The 25379-nt window shown below is 37.6% G+C and overlaps 1 protein-coding gene across 3 annotated transcripts in view; it reads left to right on the top strand.

The window, feature by feature from the left end:
• The window catches only part of SCAMP1 (secretory carrier membrane protein 1), a 38923-nt gene that overhangs the window by 886 nt on the left and 12658 nt on the right, over window positions 1–25379 (top strand). Inside the window, exons 1-5 of one of the 3 annotated variants that reach the window (XM_040655483.2) lie at window positions 377–11866; window positions 12321–12398; window positions 20233–20331; window positions 20592–20703; window positions 23796–23924. In XM_040655483.2, the coding sequence (XP_040511417.1) occupies window positions 20254–20331; window positions 20592–20703; window positions 23796–23924 (319 nt within the window). In that variant the 5' untranslated portion in view covers window positions 377–11866; window positions 12321–12398; window positions 20233–20253. Of the gene's footprint in view, window positions 1–376; window positions 11867–12320; window positions 12399–15438; window positions 15529–20232; window positions 20332–20591; window positions 20704–23795; window positions 23925–25379 lie in introns of those variants that run through there. The other 2 variants (NM_001277993.2, XM_046905292.1) reach the window with 2 other exon arrangements.

Here is a 25379-nt window from a genome sequence, read left to right as displayed (position 1 = left end):
TCTGATTTTTTTTTTCTTTTTTTTTTTCTTTTTTCCCCCAGCTACTTAAAAAATCTCACCAAACTTCTGTGCCTCGTTTTTATCTCATGTGGGCACTTCAGAACACACAAGTACTGCATGTTGATGAGTTCAGGATGTCAGCTGAAATAATTAAGCCTTTTGGAAACTGGGCTGTCACACTTTAGCTGTACCCTTGCACAAGGAGCTGCTGGAAGCATAGAGTGTTTTTTGGCTCATTCACTGGAGTCTGTCATCTTAGTTCAGTTTTTATTCTCATAAAATTTAGTATATTTTGCTATGTGGGCTGGTCACTATGTTTTTACTTCACTTTGTGCACCATTCAGTGACGTTTCTGGAGGAACAGCAGTCCAGGCACAGGGGTTGCTGCCAGCAGTAGTTTGGACTGGTACCAATGGCTGTGAGCTCTGTTCTTTACTTCCTGGCACCAGGAGGCAAAAACGTATCATTGTTCTAGAACATGTCTTCAGCAACAAAAATAGGTGATTCTTTTCTTATGCAAAAGCAATGTATAGCAAATTTCTTGTGTACGGACACCCAAAGCAGAAACAGCTTCTCCTGCATTGTTTGTTGGCCCTGTAACTTCATAGAATCATACAATGGTTTGGGTTGGAAGGGACCTTTTAAGGTCATCTATTTCCAACCCCCATGCTGTAGGCAGGGACGCCTCCCTCTACACCAGGATGCTCAAAGTCCCATCCAGCCTGCCCTTGATCTCCTCTGGGGAGGGGGCATCCACAGCCTCACTGGGCAACTTCTTCCAGTGTCTTACCACCCTCACAACAAAGAATTTCTTCCTAATACCTTGTCTAAATCTACCCTCTTCCAGTTTAAAGCCATTTTCCCTCATCTTGTCACTACATACCCTTACAAATAGTCCCTCCCCAGTTTTCCTGTAGGCCCCTGTGAGGTACTGGAAGGCCACTATAAGGTTCCTCTGGAGCCTTGTCTTCTCCAGGCTGAAGAGAACTTGTCCTGTGTAGTGTTTCTGAGACATAGCTGGAAACCTACCTCAACTATACTCAGAGTTTGAAGGCACTGCTTAAAGTGGTGTTTTTTTTTCCAGTTTCTCTTCATTGTAGCTGTTACTCAAGATCTGCAGTATATCACAACAAAAGTACTCTAGAACAACTTCTTTGTAACTTGAAGCTCCTTGTTCAACACAGTTCTGGATTTCTCTCACTTGCAGAAGTTGTTTTAGGAAAGCTACATGCTTTTCCTTTCTTAGAGGCTTTTTTCCCCACTTCTTCTAGTTTCTGCTATTTTCTTTCTCATTCAACTGCTGACAGAAAATAATGCTGCATACCTTTTGTCATACACATATTTACTTGAAGGGGCAGAAGGCCTCCTCAATATGCCAAACCTTGAAGTACATGTGTGTCTGGATTTTGGTTTACTCTCTGTGTTTTATAATGTAGGCTATGTATTTTGTTATACTTTACACACAGAACCAGAATTTCCAGATATGCCTTGATGACCTAGATCATGTTGTCTGAACACTGTATTCAAATTTATTTGTACTGTTTGTCTATGAGATTACCTACTTCCCTTTCGTTGGCAGGCACTTTCTATGTCTGTGTAAAATCACAAAGTAGAGTGGCAAAAAAAGGAGGGAGGGGTATCACATGAAGAGTCATTGCCAGGTTTGAAGACAGCTCCTGCTTTCTCTGAAGTATTTTGGTTTTGCTAATTGTCTGTGATCTGCTGGTTTCCTGTGGCTGGTCTCATGCCTTTTAATGAAAAGATTTCAGTGGAGATTCTTCCTTGATGCTGAATGGAAAAACGGAAAAACAGGAATGTCTAGTTTGCTCATGATCAGCATTCTGGGTAGTTACTTCTTTCGGAAACCTAAAATTGTGTTCCTCATTTGGCATTTCCTGGAAGTAAAGGATTTTTGTCTGTAAGTATAATTTCTCATTTCAGGTATTTGCTTGCTTGAATTGATCATGGCACGTTTATTTTGATAAGTGGACACCTAACATCTCTTTTTAAAAAAGAGTAAGACGTTAAAAAACAGAAGTCCTCATACTGAACCCAAAGGATGTTTTTGATATCACGATATTCCCCTACAAGTAGTTGTCCACTGGATGGTATACCAACCAAAACAGGAGATCTTTCATTTAGAAAGACAAGGAGTGATGAAACAAAGATATGACTAACATTCTTGTGTTAGAAAGCTTGTGATCACATTAGAATTGTGCAGAAGAAAATGCTCTCATGTACCATACAAGTGAAGATATGATAATCTTGCTATAATTTGATGTAGCAGCACTGTAAATACATCTGCAATGTGACTTAAAGCATCATAAATGAAAATGGGCTAATAATGAAAGCTGTACTGTTTCCTTCTCTGTGAAGTACTTCTCCTGTCTTGAGTGCATGAACTCAGGTTTGGTGACATTCTCACTGACAAGTGGTGGAATCCCACTTAACCCAGACAGAGCAAAGTGGGTCCAGTGACGGTACTGTTTTCAGCCTGGAGTCAAGGCTGTGCTGAGGCCAAGGTAGGAAATCAAGTTTGGGTCAGGATCAGGTCCCCTAGTAGTGGGTCATCTGGTTGGGCCACTTCCTCTGCTGTGATGGGAGCTCTGAGCAGATGCAGGTATTTGATATTAAATTAAGGTAAGAGTGAAAAGTAGTATGTATTTGTGTTTTTACCAGGAGGCTACCATTCATATTTAAACAACTAAGTGACATGGACAGAGATTGTAACTGAACAAGACACACAGTATTCTGTTCAGTCTGGAAGCCTGCAAGCATGGAAACCTTCAAAATTATATAATTATGGAAACAGTTGCTTTGGTTGGATTAGATATCTGTGTGGGAACTGTTAGGTCATGGCCTGAACCAGTGATTGAGCACCGGGTGAAGGGGTGTAGCCAGCTGTGGGAGTATAGGTAGAAGCAATTCGCCTGTGTGGCTGGAAGGGGTGGAGCCTGGCTTCCTAACCTCTTTTAAGGGCTGGCAGCTACAAAAGAGGCATGTCTACTTGGAGATCCTCTCCTTTGGAGTATTTGGTGAGCCCTGATCCTTGGAAAGGGTTAAGCAATTCTTTATTTATTTACCAGCTTGTGACGTTTACCATTCTTAGGTAATTTAAGACTGGTTTAAAGCAGCTATATCTGCTATTGCCTTTCTGTATGTTATCCAAACAATGGTTAACCTCCAGCTGTTGCTCCTCAAAGTCTTCCACGCTTCTGTCATGACTACCCTTCTTGTATAGATGTCTGAGATTCTCTAAGACATCTAAAAATGGCATTAGATGCCTGAGTTGCTCCCACTGAGGTCAAAGGATTAGTTTAGTCACTGCAGCTAAGTATACATTAGAGCTTAACTTCACAACAGAGCTAGTTCCAGTGATAATTTGGATGCAGCAGTTAATCTGACTCACATGAGCACAAATTAATCTTCTGTCTGGTTTGGCAGGAAGGATGAGCTGAAGGTCTGATGCTGAAGCACCAGAGAATTGATGACTGCTGCCTTGTAGTACAGCAGAACTTATCTGTACAGCTTTCACCTTGCTGCTGCTGTCAAAGAGAAAGAAACTTGCATGAAGGAAAGGAAAACTTAATTACTTTTGAAGGATCAGAACCCTAATGCTTGAAGTATTGTATGCCTATATGCCGAACTTTGTTTTATTTCTTCTTAGATAATTAGAAAATGTACCCAATTAATTTGTATCTGTTTAAAATAGTAAAGGACATAAACTACAGATACTTTTCTGATTTGCTTATCTGATGTCCCTTCATATTTTCAGAACCTACAAGTTCCTTCAAGTCTTGCATAACTTAACACTGGAAATAAAGTTCAAGGTGCCCTTTAAATGTCCTCCATAGTAGGTAGTTTTTGAGAGTGCACTTCCTCAGTGCTGTTAGTGCACCATAAATCAGAACTGCTGTGTTTTGTTTGATAATCAGTAGTGGTTATAGCTGCATTTTTGCCAAATTTTCAGAGTTTGAAAGTATTACATTTGTATTAGTTTTGCACTCTTTAGAGTGACTTCAGCATTACAGAGAGGAACATACTGTACCTTTCATAGCTAAGGAAGGAGTGAGTTTTTAGAATAGCTAAGAGACATGATGCTTGTATTGGACTTACATGGGAAGGTTTTAGGATCAGGAAAGCTGTAGGGATGACCTCTGTGAGCAGAGCTAGGCACTGCCCCATGTCAGATCAGAGCCAACTCCATCAGGGACCCGCCACCACCAGAGCTGAGCGGTAAGTCATGCTGGGTGTGCTCTGGGAGTGCGTGGTTAAGAAAGGGGAAAACTGCTGGGAGGGAGAGGTGGGGAAATGGGAGAGAAGTAGCCCTGCTGCCGCCACGGTCAGCGCAGGAAGTGCTCCAGGTGTGGAGCAGCAATGCTGTAGCCCAGGCAAGGCCCATGGAGGAGCAGACCATTCCCCTGCAGTGCATGGGCACCAAGAGGGTCAGATCAACCTGTGTAGGCTCGGAGGAGCATGTGCTGCAACAGTGAATGTGGCCTGGAGGAGGCACAGCCCATGGAGAGTACTCACAGAAGCAGCTCTGGACCAGTAATGTATGTATGTATAGTATTATATATATGGCTCTGGGCAGCCTGGTCTGGTGGTTGGTGATCCGGCACATAGCAGGGGGGTTGAAACTTGATGATTGTTATGGTCCTTTTAAATCCAGGCCATTCTATGATTCTATGATGTTTAGAAAAGGCAGATATGTAGTGGGTATAGTTAATAATCTGTGATTACCAGTTGAGAATTTGTATTGGAATAAGTCAATCCTTTTCATGCATTAAAACACAGACTGCAGGGTAATCTGGGGGCACAGTCATGAGAGAAAAGACCTAATGGAGATTGAAAGTTCGTATTGAATTACACCCATTGCAATTGATCAGTAGTAAATTTAGTCTAAAATAGGGAAGGGTTCTAATTTTTTGGACTGAAATGCTGAAGCTTTCAGTGGGAGTGTCAGGTCTATGAAATCCTAGTTGGCTACGGTTAATTCTGTAAGACTTACTGATCTTATCTCATGATTTCCCCAGAGCGGATTCACCGATCTGGATTCAGCTTCTAGTCTGTACAGGGTTAGGTCTTTTGAAGGTATATCTTTGCTGAGCATGTTAAGTAGTTAGAAGGATAACACTGGGGCTGAATCTCTTTTGCTCTCTTGGAACCTCCTTCCAAGCACAAAGGCAAAAGGGAAAATGCATAGCTGGGGGAAAGTAATTATGGGTGAATCCTGAAAAAGTTACCTCAGTAAAAGGTGGATGGTGTCAGTGACTATTAAAGCAGGGAGGATGAAGTAATTTCTGAGGATCTTGGAGCAAAGGACAAAAACTATATGGTGGTACAAGAAAGGTGAAGCCTTATTATATCAATCCTATCATCTTTTAGAAGTTTTTGTGATGAGAACTGTTTTCTCTGTGTGGATTGAATCCACTTTTGTCTTGAACAGATCATCCTTTTCCCTTGAACCTAAGTGTTGTAGTAAGCGTCTTGCGGGGGCACAGGATGTACGGGACAGGCTTCTCCCTAAGCATAGAGAGACAGTACTATCGTGCTGACCTTGATGCAGAGAAAACAGGAGAAGAAGAAGAATGAGAAAAGAATGTGGAGACGGCCAAATAGGGCACGGTGTTGTCTGGTATGAACCAATCAGAGTGGGACATGACAGCACAGTTTTGTAGGTAAAAATGTAACATAAGCTGTGTTTTAGTAGTGAATAGAGGCCATTTTACCGCTCATCATATTGGCATCACCTCGGTATATGGCCAAGCCGCAGGCTCCCCTAAGCAACGAACATCACGGTTGCCTGCGAAAGGCAACACCTAAGCAAAAAATGAAAATCTCTAGAATTGCATATAGCCCCTTATTATTCCTTAGTTGTACTCAAGTAGCTATGTTACTCAATTGTTTTCTTCCCTGACTTTGTTAACGGAAATGAATTAATCCTCTTTAAAAGCCCACTTCTGCTTTCTTAGTCTATTGCTTTATCCTTGGTTTCTTTTTCTTCCAAAGGTTAACCAGGTGTACTTCTGTCAGTTTACTCAGATATCTTTTTGATGTTGTCCTACAAATCCTGTGTATATTGAGAAAATAAAAAAACACTGTCACTTCAAGTGCAGCATTCTAGTGTTACCTGTTCTCCCAAGCAACACAGTTAGTATATTCTTTTGATGTGCAGTGCTCCTGGTAATGCGACCCAAGTCATGAAAGAAATTTAGTTGTCTTATTTACGTCCACTTGTCAACTAGTGTTAAAGATTTACCTTCCTACCCTGTTTTAGAACTAGTTATCTTTTCCAAATAAAAGTATTTTATGCACTTACGCCTGTTACAGGTTTTTGTAGTTCTCTACATAAGTGACACAATTTGAAATTACTGTTTTGAGTTGCTGATGCATTCTGAAACCTTTATAATCCCAATCCAAATCAGTGTTTAGAATCTGTTTTTTTGCTCTGTTTCTTGACCTCTGCAATGAGATGTTGTTTTTACTTCCTTGCCAGTCCTTGGAATCAAAGCACACTGAACTAAATTAATCGTGACATCTGGAGTGCTTAACATCACTGTCACTTATGTAGTTCCATTAAGGGGGGAAAAAAGGACTACAGAAATATACCTTCTCAAATGTATTGTTAGCTTCTGTTTTATTTTTCAAACAATTTGAAGTACACATTACAGGATGGAGAATTCCTAGTTCTCTACTCAGCTGGCCGCTGTTTTTAAAAGAAACAGAAGTCTCAAATAGCAAAATAAATCTAGCTTGTAACGTTTTTCAGAAAATTTTCACGTTGTGCATTGTCTGAGCAGCTTACTCATGGTGAAACAATGCTGGAGCCATTCCCAGTGAACAGTAACACAGAGAATCATTACATCTAATATCTAGTTTGAGTCTTTAATTTGTTAATCTGTGGTGTGCTATCAGGACATCTTAATCATGGCGGAACAATGCTGGAGCCATTCCCAGTGAATAGTAATACAAAGAATCACTACATCCAGCATCTAGTTTGAGTCTTTTAATTTGTTCGTCTGTGATGTATTAATGAAAATTGTAGCAGATGACTAGTTTTTGTCTCCTAGACAACGGAGGTCTCTATTCTCTTTAATTTGATGTAAAAACTTGTATCAAATGGATTGTTCTCCATTTCAGCCATGTACTCTCTTAGGGAGCACGGGGGTGGCTCAATCTACCTTCCTTCTCTTGTTTTCTCCTTAATTTGTAAATAGGTGGTTTTGTATACCCTTCTTTAATAAGCCCTTTGTGCTAACTGTATATGCGAGTGTAATTTGCTGAGCTAGCACAGGAGTCATTTTTAACAATTCTGTAGATACTCTTGCAGATGTGAACTGAAGATGTATTGTAGTTTTTTCCAATTTCCCATTCTTAATGTAAATATTGGGGTGCTTCTTACACCTGACTCCGAGTGACACAAATAAAGTAATTCTAATCTTGGCTTTTCCGGTTGTTATCGAGGGATTGAGACTACAAGAAATAAGTGAAAGTTAAGATGGAAAAGGTTAATTAGGTTGTGCTGATTTCTTAAAACTCCACTATTCCAAGCTAATTCAAATCTTGAAAATACCACTTGAAGTGTTTGTATGTGACCAGTGCACATCTTAGAGTATCTGGGTGTGAAAAATAGTCAGTTCTTAAATTGTGTTTCTCAGTTGATGTGGCTAATAGTTAAAGAGAAAAATCAGAAAATCGAGGTGCTGAACTTAGGAGCTTGGATGAGATAAGACTTGTGAAAGAAGTGTTGAGTGGAAAGAGGGAACAATAAGCTGGGTAAGCAAGAAGGAAGTTGTTGGCATCTGTTCTGTAAGAAGGAAGGGCTGGGACTGGCTGGGTGTCTGTGGAAAACTGGGTTGTGGCCTAGAGTCAGTGCAAGGGCAGGACTATGTTGGGGAGGAGTCCTCCAGGATATATCCTTCTCAGTCTAAGCAATATGTAGTTGACCTGTTCAGGGGCTGACATCTGATATTTAAAGAGCGTCCCAGAAATTCTGAATCTTCTAGGGGTTACCTAGTTTTCATCACTTAAATCGTGCAGTGTGTGTTCGAGGTCTCTGGATGCTTGGTGGTTCCAGTCACGCTGTTGCTTTTTGTCAGTGCCTTCATATTATCACTTAGTGTAGCTTATCTTTGGGGCTTTTTTCCATTCCTCCATATTAGCAAACTAGAATAGCTCAAATAATGTATTTAACTTAATTGTTCAGGTAGAATACTAAAATGTGGAAAACAAGTTATGTCAGCCTAGGTTTGCTTGTTTGTTTAGGGTATTATGGTTCTAACCTTTTTAACCAGGAGGATACATGTGTTTTGTACAGGTTTGTTAGCTTTCATTTAAATGTCACTTTATTCCAGTGTTGTGTTCAGCACATATTTGTCATTCATGTTCCTTGTTCATTACTCAAACCCTGATAAACTGCTAAATTGTTTTCTTACTAAGCAGCAGTGAGCATGAGTGTTTCACAGTTTTTCTTGCTGCATCTAGGTGAGTAGTCATTCGTTCTAGTTTTGAAGTGAGATGTAATGAGTGTAAGGTGAGAAAGGTGCACAGTAAGCCTGTGTGTTCTCTGGGTTGTCAGGTCTGATCTTTTCAGAGTATTCTAAGCACGGTTTTGAATTATGAAAGGTAGCTTTTGTTGGCGTCAATACTTCACTGTACTGTGAATGTTTAGAACAGTCCAGAAGCTTTCACATAATGACCAAGCTATGATGAACTTGTTCCTCTCCACTGAGGCTGGTTTTCCTAGCGGTACAGAACATTTCAGTGAATAAGTATAGCAGGGAGTCAGATCTCCACGATAGTAATTACCTCCTTCAGCTCTGAGATTACTGTATTTTTCACTGTAATCTCCGGTTTACGTCTTGTGTCTTCCAGCTTGTGAGAGAGATCAGGCCATGAACTTATACTGAAGTCCAGATTGAGGTTTTCTGAGAGCAGAAGCTTCGTATAATAGTATTCAGTTCATGTATTTCAATAGAACTGCAGCAACCTTTGCAGGTTTTTTACTACATAAGAGAACTTATCTTACATGGAACTGACGTTGAAGGTCCTCTGGGTCATTGTTTTTTTTTTTCAGAGCTGTTGTTGATTTTGCAAACAATGGCAGTATCTGGCAGAAGTGCAGCAATTGTTAGTTCTAAAAGCAGAATGGACTTCTGCTAGAGGACTTCTTGCTCTGTTCACTGGGCGTTTATGCATACAACTTATTTTTAGAACTAAGACATTTGATGTAGTAAGCTTGTTTAGTTCAGCAAGCATGGATTCCCTGTCATTCTTATAAATCAGTATTAGAATGTCACAATCAGTGTGAAGAGATCTAAGAGTTTTTCCCCCCATTCATCTCCAAAACACTTGAAGAAGAAAGGCTTTATTTCATCAGACATTTATTGTTTGCATATCTTATTTGTAAATGTAGACAGCCTTTCAAAATTCGATGTGACCACTCTTTCCTCTTTTTTTTGGAAATCTGTTTCTGTACAGTGACTGTCTCATGAGTCTGTGATATTCTACTTAAAACTGAGTCATCTGGTTAGTAATGAATGTGCTGATGAATCACAGGAGTGTTGAAATGTGCTTTTAAAGCAGCTAAATCAAATTGCTGTTTGAGTTTAATAATTTTGTCGTCTTCTTCATGGCTGATGGCCAGCTATCTATAGATGCATCTGTGTCTGCACTTGAACACTGGAAAAGGCAATGATTTGAGATCATATGTTGAAGTAATACCATACTAAAAGCACGAGTGAAAGTCCAGTGGAGAAGGAGTTGGGGGTTGTGGTGATGAGAAGTTTGCTGAGAACCAGCAGTGTCCTGGTTCTGGCTGCAAAACAGTTAATCTTTCTCATAGCAGTCTGTTTGGTGCTGTGTTTTAGATTTGGGACCAAAACAATGCTGGTAACATAGTAGTGTTTCTGATGCTGCTGAACAGCGCTTGCACAGCATTATGGCCTTCTGTTTCTTACTCTCCTCTGCTGAGAGGAGTCTGGGGGTGTGGGCAAGTGGCTGGGAGGAGGCACAGACAAGACATCTGACTCTGCCTGACAAGAGATAGTCCTTACCTTGTATCCTCATGTTCCACAGTAGCATGTGGAAAAGAATCCAAAGTAACCATTAGTCAGAGACTGGCTAGATATCCCTGTGCTGGTTGAGGATGGTGTGTGCTTGCCCTTGCATCATTTGTGTTACTGTTTTTTTTTCCTCTTCCCTCATTTACTCTCTACTTTTACACTGACAAGTTGCTTTTGCCTGTTTGGTATCTCTGCCATCACAGTGGCAAAGGAGTGACCAACTGGGTGGGGGCTTAACTGCACGCTTTGGTCAACCCACCTTAGTAAGATAATAGTTTTCAGACGTATAAAACTTTCTACAATCTTGTGCATGGAATTATGATATTGCCTTACTTGTATTCACTTTAAGCTCTTCCATAAAGATCTCGCACTAGCAAGTCCAGTAAATTGATGTTCAGGTGTCAGATTTTTCTTATTTGTTATTTAATAGAATGTTTCTAATGATGTGTTCAGATTTTGACAGCAAATGTTCTCCCCCATATGTTCTCACTCCCTTTTGTTGCTCAGCTGCACGATGTTTTGTGCCAGTCTTTTAAAGAAAGGACATGTTACATGAAGTTAGTTACTCTGCTAGTTCGTGTAAGTCCTCATGAGACTGTACTTGAAACAGTGCATTCAAGTCTAAGATGAAATCTAAAAATATGGTGAACTTGTTGGGGAGATTATCACCAGGATTATGTTATTAAAATCACTAATTATTATATAAGTCAAACGCAGGAAAGAGGATTTTGATTGAATGTAACATTTTTTTATTCACTTAGAGAGGTTGACTCGTTCAGTCACTGTTAAAGCACTGCTTTGCAGCTAAATGCATGCTTTAGTTAAAAGTGGTAGCATTCCATGTAAACAGAAACAGTAGTTTTATGTAAATATATACACAAATTTGATTAAAATATACAATATAATTTATTTTTGAAGCAATACTTGCCTTATTTTTCCAGGTGAAGTTTTTTGAATTGCCTATTATTTTAATGTGTGACTACAGCTAGTAAAAAAATAGTGTTAAGGAAATGCTATTCCTGCACTTCACATAAAGCAGCTACTGTCAAGACAAAGTTAGTATTGCAGTGGATGCTGTGTGTAAGAAACTAATTTTTATTTTTCAGTAGTTCAATAGTTTATGTATTTACTTCAGTGTAGAATAAGCCACACTTAAAGTATTTCTTTAATATTTCATATAAGGGGCTTAAATTTAGTTATCTTAGAAGGAAATATAAATAAAAATATGAAATGTAAAATAGAAAAATGTGAATACTTAATCGTCTTCCCAGTCTTAATCAGCTGTAGCTTTTCTGATATTTAACTGGACTGAAGATAAGGAAATGTTTATGTGCACATAAAATATAAGCAAATATCTATAGCATTTTGGTTTATTTGCTATACATATGAAATATTGTAAGCTTCTTTTGTGTAAACAGAACTAAAACTAACCACATAGACTATGTAGATTTCTTAATTAAAAAAAAAAAAAAAACCTACCTCCTTTCATCCATTTTTAATATCTGAAGATACAAAAACCTTAGTTTAAACCAGAGAAATTACATAGGTGGAACCAAGCACCACGTGGAGTAAGTGCAATTTTTATTTATATGAAGTTGGTCTGGTTTCTGATAAGTGGGTGTCCCTGCAGAACCAAGCCTGCCTGTCTCTACCTCAGGAATGTTTAACTTCTGCAGTTAATTTATAAAGCTAAATATTAAGCTGTGTTCCTCACTGTGTAGTTGTTTAGAGGAAAACAAACAAAAAAAAGCAGTTCCTTTTTCTTAAACCTACTATTTCAGGTAGAAGCTGAAGCAAAGGTGCCTTTCTGTTGTGGAGCATTGTTTCCTCAGCTTCATTTTTCTTAAGTGTTTTTCCTAATCCTGGAGGTTCTGTAGGGACTTCTAAGTAGGAAAAGCCCAGAGTTAAAGCAAGTTTTTTATTCTGTTGTGCTCTTAGCTGGTTGTATAGTTGTGGAGACCAGCAGTCAAAATAGCAGCATACGGTTTTCTTCCCTTCTCTGCTAAGAACATTTTTTCCTTATGAATTAAATGGATGACAGATGGAGTTTGTGTGAATTTAGATTTGTAAGAAGCTCTGAGTAGCATGATGTCAGGCTTACAGGAAGAGGTGGATATTTACAAGTTTTTGATTGTTTTTTTTTAGTGAAAATAAGCTTTTTGTTAAAGAAAAGCTAAATTCTACGTGATATGATGTGTTGTCTCATTTCTTACGTACATGTCTATGTATTTACAGAATTGTCTTGTCTTCTAGGATCCTTCGGTTACGCAAGTGACAAGAAATGTTCCCCCTGGATTAGATGAATACAATCCTTTCTCTGATTCGAGAACAGTAAGCATATTGATTTTTTTTTTTAAGTATGCTGTTGAATTTTTTAGGTAAGATTTGTGGGGTATTGTTTTCAGAATTTGGTACAGTTATGTAAAATATGTGAAGAACTAGCTAGAGGTAATGAAAGATCTCTAAGGACCTGCCATCTCCGAAGTATTTGAGTCTTAGTTTCAGCTAGGTTAGAATCATTTTCTTCAGAGTGTCTGATACGATGCTGTGTTTTGGTTCTGGGAGAAAAGCAATGTTGATAACACACCAGTGCTCATAGTTGTCTGCTAAGCAGTGTTAGCCATTTTCAGCAAAGGGTCCAAGGAGATGGGAAGGAACAGAATTAAGATAACTGACTTAATTTCTATATATGCTTATATATAAATGTCATAATTATTAACCTTTTCTCTATCTTAGTAAATAGTTCTACCTCAACCTGTGAGTTCTACTTTTTTTTTTATGGATTCTCTTCCCCATCTCACTGGGGAAGGGGGGGGTGAGCAAAGGACTGTGTGGTGCTCAACCACCTGCTGGGTTCAGTTTGAAGGATAGTTGGAGGATACATACTGTGGGTTTAACTGGAGTGAGTTTTGATCTCTTGAGGAATGTGGCTTCCTAAAAGGGTCTCAAAACAAAGCTGTTTTTCTTCTGTTCAGTAAGGTTTCTGGTAGTCTGTCCTTTGTGCTTTTTTAAATTTTCCAGTTCTTTAAAGCACGTGAATGTGGCATACTAACAAAATATCTGTTTCATGTTAAGTACTGCTCAGAGTAAGAAAAACATTGAATTTAACTCACAATCCTCAAACTATGAATAGTTTTAATGTTACAAAAGGAGTAATTTATTCCTGAGAAACACAGCATTGCCTATAATTTGTGTAGTTTCTACACTGTCTTTTCTCTTGGAGGAAAAGTACAGGGAATGAAATAGATTTGATGCTGTAACATTTTTAAGTGATTGCTTCTGACAGTGAAGATCTGGTGTGAAATCTGCATAATGTATGGACGGTTACTATCTATCAGTATAACTTCCAACAATAAAGTACTATATTTTTCAAATTTATGCTTATATTTCCTGTGGCAGATCTTGGAAGTGCTGCTCAAGGATATTGGCATCCCTGTCTTTGCAATGCAGTGGCAAGGTATCATACAGTATTACAGTGCTAGACTGAAAGCACCTTTTTTTGAGTGTGTTTGGGTCATCTCTTAAATGAGATGTAGTTAGAACACGCAGTAGTATTAAATAAGTCCAGACTTTTTTTTCTCCTGACTTGTAGTATCACAAATTTCATACAGTTTTTCTTAGCTTGGAGATTTTCAAATTGCTTTGCAAAACCATAATTCCTAAAGACAGTAGGTTATTGGTTTTTTTTAAACAGAAAGTTATATAGGGGTCTCTAACCTTTCATTACATATTTCAACATGTTTTTCTGTTGTTAGAGGAAAAATTGCAGTTTATGAGGTTGTCTGACTTCTGACAGTCGGCTCTGCAGGTACAGGATTCTAATTGATTCTTGCGGATGTCATCTGTGTATCTTGTGAGTGCTGAATATATTGAGTATTTATTCCTCAGTGGTATGCCTTTTCAGGAATGAGCACATTTCTTAATTGCAGGTACAGACAGATTCTTGGCTGTTTTTTCTGATCAGAAAGTGACTTAAAACTCTGTATTCTGACATTAATTGTCTTAGCTCAGTTGTGTTTTTTTTTACCAAGGGAGATGCTTCTTATAAATTCTTTCTGTTTTCAGAATACAGCAGGAAAAAAATTGTAAGTTTTTTATAGTACTTCTAATGAAATTTCTAATTTCTTCTCATTAATTGAATGTATTTATCTGTCCTCTGTGAGCGCACATCCTTTGATTCTGCAGTACTTCTACAAGTTGTGCCACTGCTTGTTGAACTCCTGCTTTGAGCACTGCGTATATGTAAACATATATGGAGGCAATCGTGCATACAGCATGCACTTTGAAATATGTGCATTAAAAATCTGAAAAAATCATTAGAACTGTGTCATTTTTAGAGGCATATATTCAGTAAATTCCTGGGTAGCTCCCCCTCTTTTGTTATCCCTGCAGTGAACATAAAACTAGACCTATCAGTTACTTACAACTGACTTGTTTTGAAAGTTTTTGTCTCACTGATAAATATGGTACTTCATGCTTATTGAGAGATGTACTTAAGAGACGTTCTTCTTAGCATTCATCTCTTACCAGCCTGTTCCCTTCAAGGAAGGTCATATTCATTTGTTTCTTTGCTCATTACAGCTTTGACAGTGAAACACTGAAATAAAAATCTATCAAGTAAGTACAGTTTGGGATAGCCATGAAAAGCTGTGGATTGGTTGAATTTCAAGATACAAGTACCTTGTAGTATTTGTCTGTCAGGATCAAAGACTGGATGGATCTATGTAGTAAAATGTCTGTAAAAATAGACAACTCAGTTCCCTTGGCCAACTGTTGGTTGTATAAGATAGGATCTTATCCAGTGATAGCCAGAGATCAGTGCAGTCCTTGCAATACAAGTCTGAATAATTAGTGTTAAACCCTTATAAAAGGTAATTTCTGGCTGTGCTTCTTTCTGCTAATGCCTCCTCGGTCTCATCCAGGCTGTCAGTCAGGTATTTCTCTTCCCTACCCAAATCGCTGGTAGCACTTGGATAAACAACCGTTAAGCACCATGTCACAGGTTGCAATGGACCTCTGGAAGTTGTTTAACCTTCTAATCAAAATGAGTCAGTATACCACATTGCTTAGCATCTTATCCTGCTGAATTTTGAATGTATTGTAAGATGGGGATCCTATGTGGCATTTCTGGGCAGTGTCTTCCAGTGCTTGACAGCTCTATTAGTGAATAACTAGCTAGTTATCTGAAAACTTGTGCGTGAATCTGGCATTGCTTACAAAGCTGCCTCAGCGTTTTTAGTGCTGGAAATCCTGTGTCAATAAAAACTAAACACAGGAAAAAAGAATATGCTGTTCTGCTTACTTACTGTTCTGCGCACAAAGAAGCAGAATTGGTTCTGACAGATTCCTGGTGATATCAGGCATTCACAAGTAGGCCAATAGTCATATGCAGAAGGAAGAGCTGAATGCGCACCGCTGGTGGAGGGGCTCTCTGGCTCTGCAGCATTTGTTTTTCCTCCAGGTGGGGTGTTATGAGACAATGGTGTCTCATGAGAATATTTTTACAGTGCTTTGCATTGAAAATTGGTGTAAAATGGCAACTTGTGAATGCTTTACCACAGGAAACTGAAGAACTTACTGTAAGCTAGCTAATGCTCCAGAAGGGATTTTATTGGGATTGTTTTGGACTTTTTTTAATGAAGTTAGCTTAATTCTTAATTGAGCTAATTTAAGAGGTGGCAGTTAGAGGAAACATGTGCTTAATCTGTACTTGGAAAGTAATGCAGAATGAGCTTGTGGAATAACTTTTTAATAGCTGTGCAAAGAACTCTCAGCCTTATTGCTTTGTGTACGGGCTAGTGAACGATTACTTCTTTGACTTCTCAGAACATTTTGTTTACATGTAAGAAGCAGCACTCTTGAGTACGCTGTTTGCATTAAGGCTTAGCATGCTTTATTTCTGTTCTCCCTACTTGTTTGTTTGCCCTATATGCACTTTATTGAACTTCTGTTTCTCCCATGATTGCTGAACATTAGAAAATACATTTGCAGGGCAAAATAAATTACTTGTGCCTCTATGAAGAAGTTAAGTGGTTCCAGATAATATCTTTCTGCAAATACCATTTTACTCTTCTGTATTATTTCATTACTGCTGTTGATGGTCCAATAATAAATGATCTGGTATGCTAGCAGGACTTCTGTTTTAAGGCTGTGCTGTTCTCCAGATTAGCAGTACTGTGCTAATGCTTGAGGACATACTTATTGTTTCTAAGAAACTCAGAAACTTTAAGGCTTTGGTTTTCCAGGGCAGCTGGATGTTCTGGTTGTTTGATTCTGAGTAGCTGTGGGACTTTTCTTCAGTGCTTCTTAGCTGTGATTAGAGGTATAGAAATGAGTTCTTAGTTTAATAGGAAGAGTTAGTGCAACCTGAGTTTTAGATGGTCTCATATTTACAGTGCTTTCTCCATTAATCTGTAGAAGATGGGTCATAATGCCTGTGATGATAGCACATAGTTAGTCTTTGAATAATAAACTGGAAAAATAAACACACTGAAGCAATTCTGAGCATCCACCATTGCAGATAGATTGGAGTAATTAAGTTCATTTCCCTATATGCAAATTATGATTACACGAGTAATTATGATGACACAGTAGTCTCCGAAAACATGCATGGTTCTGTTCTTGATGAAGAAATGCTACTATATTAACATAACTAGCTGTAGCTTGTGAAGATGTTGGCCAGAATGTGACTTGTGTTGGAATTTCATTCTTAACCTATAACAATAATACAAGAAAACCTAGGGAGATATCCAATGAGAAGTAGTTAGTGATCTTGAAGCAGATACATGAATTTTCTTGTGTTTTCCTCATCACCTCTGACTCTCTTACAGGCTCTTCTCTCATTGTTTTCTTACACTGTGAACTAGCTGCAGCAGGTGATAATAAGTGTTAAGTGTCCAATAGCATTATTTTATGGGGTAGATGTACTTACTCTAGCTTGAAGATAACAGCATAGGAGAGTCAGCAGCCATTTAGATGCCACCTGAGAAGAGACTAATCATGCTGACTTTTTGCTGCTTTTGATTTAAACAGTAAGTGTATAGTGAGCGTACTCCTGTTGTTAGACAGCATTTGGAAACATGGAGGTTATTTCTAAAGAAAATTTAAAGAGTTTAAACTCTGGCAAGCAAGCATGAAACTCCTAGGCAAGCTCTAAGGCAAAACAGTTGCAGAACTAATTGAGAAACTTTCTTTCCTGGAAGAAAGAAGCTTCCACCATTTTTAAGGTTATGAGTACTGATAGAAGTTAATGACGTAGAAAAAGGCTCGATGAATAATTTCTTACAAGTAATAAAAGAAAGTGTCTTAAACTTGAATGCTCAATAAAATAGGCTCTAGAGCAGTAATAAATTGGCCAGAGCAAGGTAGTATTTGGCAGAGTATTAAGGGAATTGAAATGGAAAGTTGCTAAAGTGTGAACTGGAATGTACCTCAGTTGTCCTCTCACTAGAGGAAAGGAAAGTGACAGCTGTCATATTCAGTTCAGAAAAAGCACTTCACAGATTTCAAGATGGTTCCAGTTCTTTATTGGCCAGGCAGAGGAAAAAAAATCTAAGCGTAAGAGGCTTGGGGGTTGTTGTTGTTGTTGTTTTCTTTCTTGCATTCTTAGCAGACACGGACAGTCAGTACACCCATCTGGGTGAATCCTGTATCTAATCACTGCAGCTTTTTAAAAATCCCCTCTTAGCTATTTTTCTGTAGAATTTCACTCAGCTACCTCTGTGCTGCAAGGTCTGGGTACCAGCAGCTCGAGAGAGCAGCGTGAGTGAACTAGGTGCCAGTAGCTGTGGCCGTGCCCTCAGGCAGTGATGTCTGCAGTATTAACTTCCTCTTTTTTTCTGAGAGGAGGAATGGCACACTGTTGTGTGTATCTGTTTTATCATAGTCCTGACAGTGTTCTGTGGGGAAGTTGTTTAAGACAGTTAGTGCCCTGTCTGGCTAGCTAGCTGGCCATATTAATGTCCTCAGAATGGGTGTGTATTTTTATGGACCTTGAGTATGTGTTCAGCCTTGCTAGAAACCAAACACGTTAACAGGATTCATCAGCCTAAAACAGAGAGCCCTCAGGATATTGAGGTGCATGCACTGGGCTCTAGTAGGAAAATCCCCAGCTGGAGGGAGAGTCCCAGAGGAGTCCACAGTCTGAGACTGCTGGATGTGGTAGCTGTTATCCCATGTCAGTTTATGTGCTCTAGGGTTCCAGGCTGCATATTAACAGCTCCAAATTACGATTTAGGTCTCATTTCTTCCATGGAGCACAGACCCTTACCTAGGTGGTGGACTTTCTTCACAGCTGTCCTTGTATGCATAGTAAACAGCAAAAAGCTGTATAGATGACTATAGCTAGCATATAGTAGAGCCTGTACATCTTCAATGAGCATTAAAACCAGTCCTTTTAGTTATAAGCATACATGCATGTTCCAGCCATTAGGAGCACTGCAGGCTGTTTGGATGATGTATCTTTAAAGGATAAGCATCTTTGAATTCAGTGTTCAAATATTTTTTGGTCTACCAGTCCACTTTTAAACAGTATTACAGGTGCCTTTGTAAGGCTACTGGAATCATTATGGAGACTGTAGGTGGTCTATAGTCTAACAGACAGCTTAGTCTATCAGTTATGCTTTCAAAGCCTTTAATTACTTTGACTGCGGAGCTGTAATTGTCAGACTTCTCGGGGGGCTTCTTTAGCATTGCTTTGTTATATAGTACATAATGTATGGAGTTTTTGTGCAGAGTCTGAGTGTTATGTTTAAGTAGAAGATAAAAGTCTTGGTAGTTACCTGGTTTTCATAGGAGTTCTCATGCAAAAGACTTACTTTTTTTTCAGAATGCTCCCACATAAGGAATAGTGGTATTAACGATCTTCAGCCAACTTTGTTCATACTAAAATGATGAATAATCTCTATAAGGATGAAAAGTTTAAGTCACTGACTGTTTCTGAAAAAAATGAGACTTCTGATATCTCTCAATTTTGTTAGAAGCTAATGTATAAAGATAATTTTGAATTGCTGGAAACAACTGATGTTGCTAAGATGTTGCAGTACTACATATATGGGTGGAATTTCCTTTGTCATGCTGATTTCTCTTCAAAGTATTGCAGTGTATTTCAAAAGATGTTTGGAAAAAGTGCACATAAAATGGACCAGATTATGATTTCTCACATTAGTGGTGTTTAGTTGATTCCTGCTTCATATATGTTGTATTTTATTCACACTCCTCACCATATTTTTGTTACTGATTTCAGTCTTACTGTAATTCTGTATCTTAAAAGGTCACAGAATAGCAGTCTTTCATACTGCAAGCTCTACACAAAGATAGGTGTGAATTGTACTTTTCTCCCCAGGCATATTTAAGAATAAAATTACAACTGAATTTTATGCAAACATAGCTCTCCTGTGGTTTGAACTTTAAGGCAATAGTTATTTCCTTGGTTTTATAGGTATTGGTTAACATGAGAGAGGTGGAGAAAGCCAGAGGTGACCAAAAGGAATACACAGAAAAACAACCATCTGAGCTTAAAAAAAAAAAAAAAACCACAAAAAACAAGCAAACAGAAAGCAACTCAACCCTGATCATCTAAAAAAAAAATCTCGTAAACTGTTTTTTTTTTTTTATGGATAATGATCTATACTTGAAAAAACAGGTACCTGAAACTACACGCTACACTAAATGTTACTGAGATAGTTAAACAATATATTGGATAGTTAAACAATACCATTTGGCCTGAATGTGAAAATTTAATACAGTGGATTGTTTCTCCAGGTAAGCAGGTGGTATAGACCTTTGTTAAGTAAAAAGTTCTGGAAGACATTTCTAATAGACAACATAATGTTTGAGAATGAGATCACTGGTATATCCAGCAGTTCTCTTAATAACTGTCCTTCCCCACATCCATGTCTGAACAAAATTAGAATTTTATTTACTTTCTATATTCAGTAAAGTTCTTTTTGTGTTTGTGGTAAGTAGTGCAGTGTAAAAACAACCAAGCAAAACACTGCACCATAGAATATCTTTTCCTAAAGGTTATAAATATTGCAGACAGCATATCAGATTTTCAGGTTATCAGTAACACTTTCTTTAGAACAATTGGGTTAGATCTTACTGACTTAATGAAAATATGGTTATTAGGAGACTGTTTTCCTATAACTGACTCTTGTATTCTTAGGCTCCTCCAGGAAATGTGAAAATGCCTAATGTACCCAGTACTCAGCCAGCAATAATGAAACCAACAGAAGAACCACCTGCTTACACTCAAATTGCAAAGGTTTGTCTATAACTTTCAGGCACCAGATTTCTTTTACGTATAATTATGTAACATGCTTCTGGACAGTCTTTTATAAATAAATATTGTTTTCCTGCTGATTATGAAAATTAATACTGCCTTTAACATCAGTTATCAAATGACTTCAGGCAGCACAAAGTCACTCTTATACAGAACTGGAAATGCTTAATTATGTGAGGTAGGCTTAGAATATTTATTTTTATACATGTTTTTAATCAATATCTGATGTCTGTTTTGTTCAGGAGCATGCCTTGGCCCAGGCAGAACTACTAAAGCGTCAAGAAGAATTGGAAAGAAAAGCTGCTGAACTGGATCGCAGAGAAAGGGAAATGCAGAGTCTGAATCAGCAGGGGGGTATGCATGAAAATTGTTTTTTAATTGCAGAATTTAATTTTTTCTTAGCAACCATTTTTGTTTTATAGTGACATTATAAAAACCCTTTCAGATCTGTTTTACAATCTCTTCCGGAGAATTCATTTCCCTTGGAACAGTTCATACAATCCAGTAAAAACTGGCTTGTACAGTGCAAATTTTCACAGCAGTAATATTAAATGTGGCCTTTGTTACATATTAGCCTCAGCTGTCAGTTATTTTTATTGTAATATCCAAGCAATTCTAATTAATAGAAGCGGAACGTTTTGAGAAGAAGTGACCTCGTATGTAGAATGTCTTTTATTTCTCGTCTGTATTTATAACTGTAGAAGAGTTTTGTAGCATTTTTTTGTCTTTTACTATGTTCTGGATATAATCATGTAAATAGCAGAAAGAATGTATCTAGTATTAGTGTTTGATAAGTAGCTTCAGAATCCATAATCAAGATCTGCATCTCATTTTGCTGCAAACTGTAACTGTGACTGTGCTGTTTAACACCATCAATTTTCATACTACAATTTCACTAATGAGAAGATGGATACATTCTTTTAACTGAAGATTTAGCTGAGGATACTATTCCTTTTCAAAAGGAATAAGTTTAGACTGAAATTATAGGATTACCCCAAAACACTTTGTGCAATGGTGACTTTTTTGTGGTCTTTTCACTTGCATCTGAGTTTCTGGCTCTTATTTCCACATGATTACCTGAGGTGTTATTTGCTTCTTTGGAAATAGAGTTGTACAACTCTATATGTATAATCACATAGTAATTCAAATTTACAGGGAATTTTCTAGCATGTTGTATACCTCTAGGGTCGTCTTATGAAAAGAGTTACATTCCCTTTATAAAACCATTTTTATTTTCTCTGTACTTACTCTTTTCATTGTCTTCATTAAAACTCCTTACCTGTCTTCCAACATAATGGTTTTTTGGTTTATTTTTTCATTTCCTTCTCCATATTACCTTTCCTATAATTTCAGTAACTTCAGTTGTGGGTCTGAATTGATTACTTTACTCTTTGAGCCTCTTGTGACAGTTTTATTCCTTTTCATCTCTGCCTTGGGGAATAGAAGTCTAATACCTGATGCATGTTTCAGAATGTTTTTAAGCAGTATTTACTGTGTTACCACCTTCAGCTGTTTACATTGAAGTGCTTAAAGAGCGTGTGAAGAAGCTAAAGGATTCTTCAGGAAGGCTAAACAGAAATGAGAACTCCTAGAGCTTTAAGGAGAATGCTAAATTTTTAGCAAATGCCCAAGTAAAAGATGCTGCAAAGCATAAATTGTACATTGTGACTGAGAAAAATACTCCTTTCCTTTTTTTTTTTTTTCTTTTGCACACTCATTCTAACTGCTTTGGAAATGCTGTAGGGGTGTCTTGATTGCAGGGTAGAGTATTCTGTAATAATACTGTAGATATTTGCATTTAATTCAGAATGGTGGCTGCATATCTAGGACACTCACCATATGCAGTTGACTACATTCCAAAGATCTTAAAGCCTGATAGGTCTGCTCAGCTGCATGCCTTTGGTCTTCTCTGTTCGGGTCTTGTACAGTATTGCTTGTGAATTTGAAGTGTGCTGCTTCTTATTTCAGCTGGTTCATTTGGGTATGTCTTAAAAAATCCACTGGTGTACTTGCATGAGGCTAGTTTGGGGATGTCTTCAGTGACATGCCTATGACATGCTATATGACTGCGAATGCAGTTATGTTCACAGGCCTTGAATTGATAATGTTGTATTGAATTAAATAAATCCGAGCTAGATTTTTGCTTATGATTCAGTCTTGGAACACGAGTATCTTAAAATAGTGATACATAAAATATCAAATCATCTTACTATACTGTCTTTCAGTCTTAGTTGAAAACTGGTGCTGGGTTGGAAAAGCACATCAAATTGCATTATTCGTATCTTGAATTGTTTAAAGATATGAGTTTTTCTGTTACTCTCTCTTGAAACTGAGAGAAACAATCATAAACTGCTGAATAAAGTTCTGAATTGTTATCAACGTTTTTCATAGAAGAAACTCCAAAGTAGTTTTTAAAACAAGTGGGCATATAAATTGATTAAATTTATATGTTCTCATTATAAACCATCAGCTCTAAAAAAGCCTTGGTGAAAAAACCTCCAGTGGAAGAATGTTCAGCAGATCTTCACTGTTTGGAAGTTCTGTGGACAGAACTGTCAACTTCATCTTAGCACTAAACACTAGTGAAGCTATGGTTGAAGATGGAATTTGCAAGCAAAACACTGTCAGAATTTCAAATAAAGATACCTTTAGTTTTGTCTTTAGCTTCCCTTTTGAAATACGGTGATTTGCATATCTGTTGTATACAGGATTTGAAATGTTACAGTGAAGGTTTGCTAGAATTATCTCAGCTCGATCTCTGAGTCTGTGTGTGTATACCCCAACCTGTGAATAGATCAGCATCCAGGAACCAAAGGTTGTGTTGTCTTTGAGTCCCGACTGTGTCTGAAAACTTCATATAAAAATGTAATTGGTGCTGTAGGGGCATCTTCTTGTAGCTGAGAGTATTTTAATAACTGCTTTTCTCATTTTTTACGGGCTTAGAAGCAATGCTTTGACTATAAACTATATTGGGAACTAGTTCAAAGTGTTAGAGATAGCCAGGTGTTAAAAATATCAGGATTCTGAGAATTAAGACTTCCTTTCTATCTCTAGCCTTTGTATTCAACAAAATGAGTAGGTGAGTATAGCACGTCTTGGAGAAATGTGCATTTAGAAATTAAGAAACCCTGAAAGTTTGGTTTTCTGACCAAAGCTTACTGTTTTTTTTTTTTCAAGGTTTCTTTTTTCTTGGTACTTTATAGGGGGTATCAGGTGCTTGCTTAGGCATTTACATAGATAAAATAGTCATTTCCTTGGTCTGTCCAAATTTCATTGTATATTACTTCTAAAGTTTGTGTTAGGATTGGCAATAAAACACTTGGGTTTTCATAGCCCAAGCTATCTTCTTCTAGTATAGAGATCTAGTCTAGTATATCTTTTTCTAGTATAGAGATTGAACTTGTACCATAATGCACTTTTCTGTTGTTTTTTATTATTATTTGCAGGTAGAAAAAATAACTGGCCACCTCTTCCTGAGAATTTTCCAGTGGGTCCATGTTTCTACCAGGACTTTTCTGTAGACATTCCTGTAGAATTCCAGAAGACTGTAAAGATTATGTACTACTTGTGGATGTGTAAGTATTTTCTTAAAAGAAGAAACAAATCGCTAATTCAAACTTGATGATGCATGTTTCCTACTTTGGCTTTTGTAACATCTATGATGATATATTTTTAAAATCCAGAAACAAAATATTTAAATGAAACCTTTTTGTTCGTTTTGACTTTAGAAACAGTGAATTATTTCATAGAAACTTCCTTGGGGATAAAATGGTTATCCTAAAGCAGTTTTGCATTATATATTGTATCCCATTTTTAAATCTCATTATTGTCATAAAACAATATTTGACCAGTTGTTACCGTAGAAATACAAATTGATTTTAAAAATCGTAAGGACTCCAGAATTTTAAGATGCTAGTTGTGGCCACTTTCAGAATTGAGTTTTGGAAGCCCTGTATTTTTAAACACAAGTTCTGTGGGTTGGTGAGAATTTGAATATTAAGTGTTTTTCTTTTCTCCTTCTTAAAATACATAGAGAAAGCAGTAATATTATGGAATTTCAAAATATATTTGAGTTCTGCACTCATAATAAGATTACTGATCTTCTTCTAATTAAACTGTGGTTTTGAATCCTCTTCTTGTGGTCTTTCTTTGGATCTCCTACTCTCTGACTTAAGGATTACTAAGGAAGGAGGAAAATAAACATAATAAAGATTATCTATTTCAGGCTAAAAAGAGATGTTTGAGTACTTTAGGGTTGACTGCTTTAGGGCTGGTACCTACGTGGTTTAGCTCATACCTTATTAGGGTAGCTACGCTTCTCAGTGGAGGCAGTCATTAGCATAGCAAATGTTTCTGCTTGTTGTTGTACTTTCTGTTCTGCATCCTCTTTCAGAACTGATTTTGAAAGATCTGATTTCTTGATGCGGTTTTTTCTTTGCACAGCTTTTTTTTTTTTTTCTTCCTGGAAAGAGCCCCCTTTTTTCTTTTTTTTTCCACTGTGTGCTCCGCCTTGTTTTTGGACTACGGCACTTAACATGGTAATGGCTTCTGTCAGTTGCCAGTGGTGTGTTTCTGTACCCTCTTTCTTGCTATCAATGCTGCTTTGGTGACTTGCAGATGAAATAGCGGTTTTCCTGTCTCTGTAGCAGTGGTCACTAGCTTTTAAATCTGTTTTTAAATGCTGCTACAGGTGAAATGTCTGTCTCTTAATCATTTTCGAATACCAAACTTTTCTTTGGCTCAGAAGCCTTTTTTCCAGTTACACTCCCCACAGCCCAATTGCATGTGCAAAAAGAGCAGTATAAATTTTCAAGCAATTTTTCTTATTTAAAGTTAAAAACTGAAGATATCTTTAATCTTTTGGAAGGCTTTATGGCATTTGGCTTTGTTAGTTGGTGTTGTTTGAACTTTTCCTTTTTCTGTGACTGGATTTTCAAAGGCAAATGACTTAAACTACAGATGATGGAAATACACTCTAAGGTGTCAACTTCTATGTTATTTTTCCATTTAGGGTTCTTTTGTCTCATCCA

Source organism: Gallus gallus, chromosome Z (genome assembly GCF_016699485.2).
Source record: "Gallus gallus isolate bGalGal1 chromosome Z, bGalGal1.mat.broiler.GRCg7b, whole genome shotgun sequence".
In the NCBI taxonomy this organism is placed as follows: domain Eukaryota; kingdom Metazoa; phylum Chordata; class Aves; order Galliformes; family Phasianidae; genus Gallus; species Gallus gallus.
Note: the sequence above shows the minus strand (reverse complement) of the source record. Positions and strands in the feature narration are given on the sequence as shown.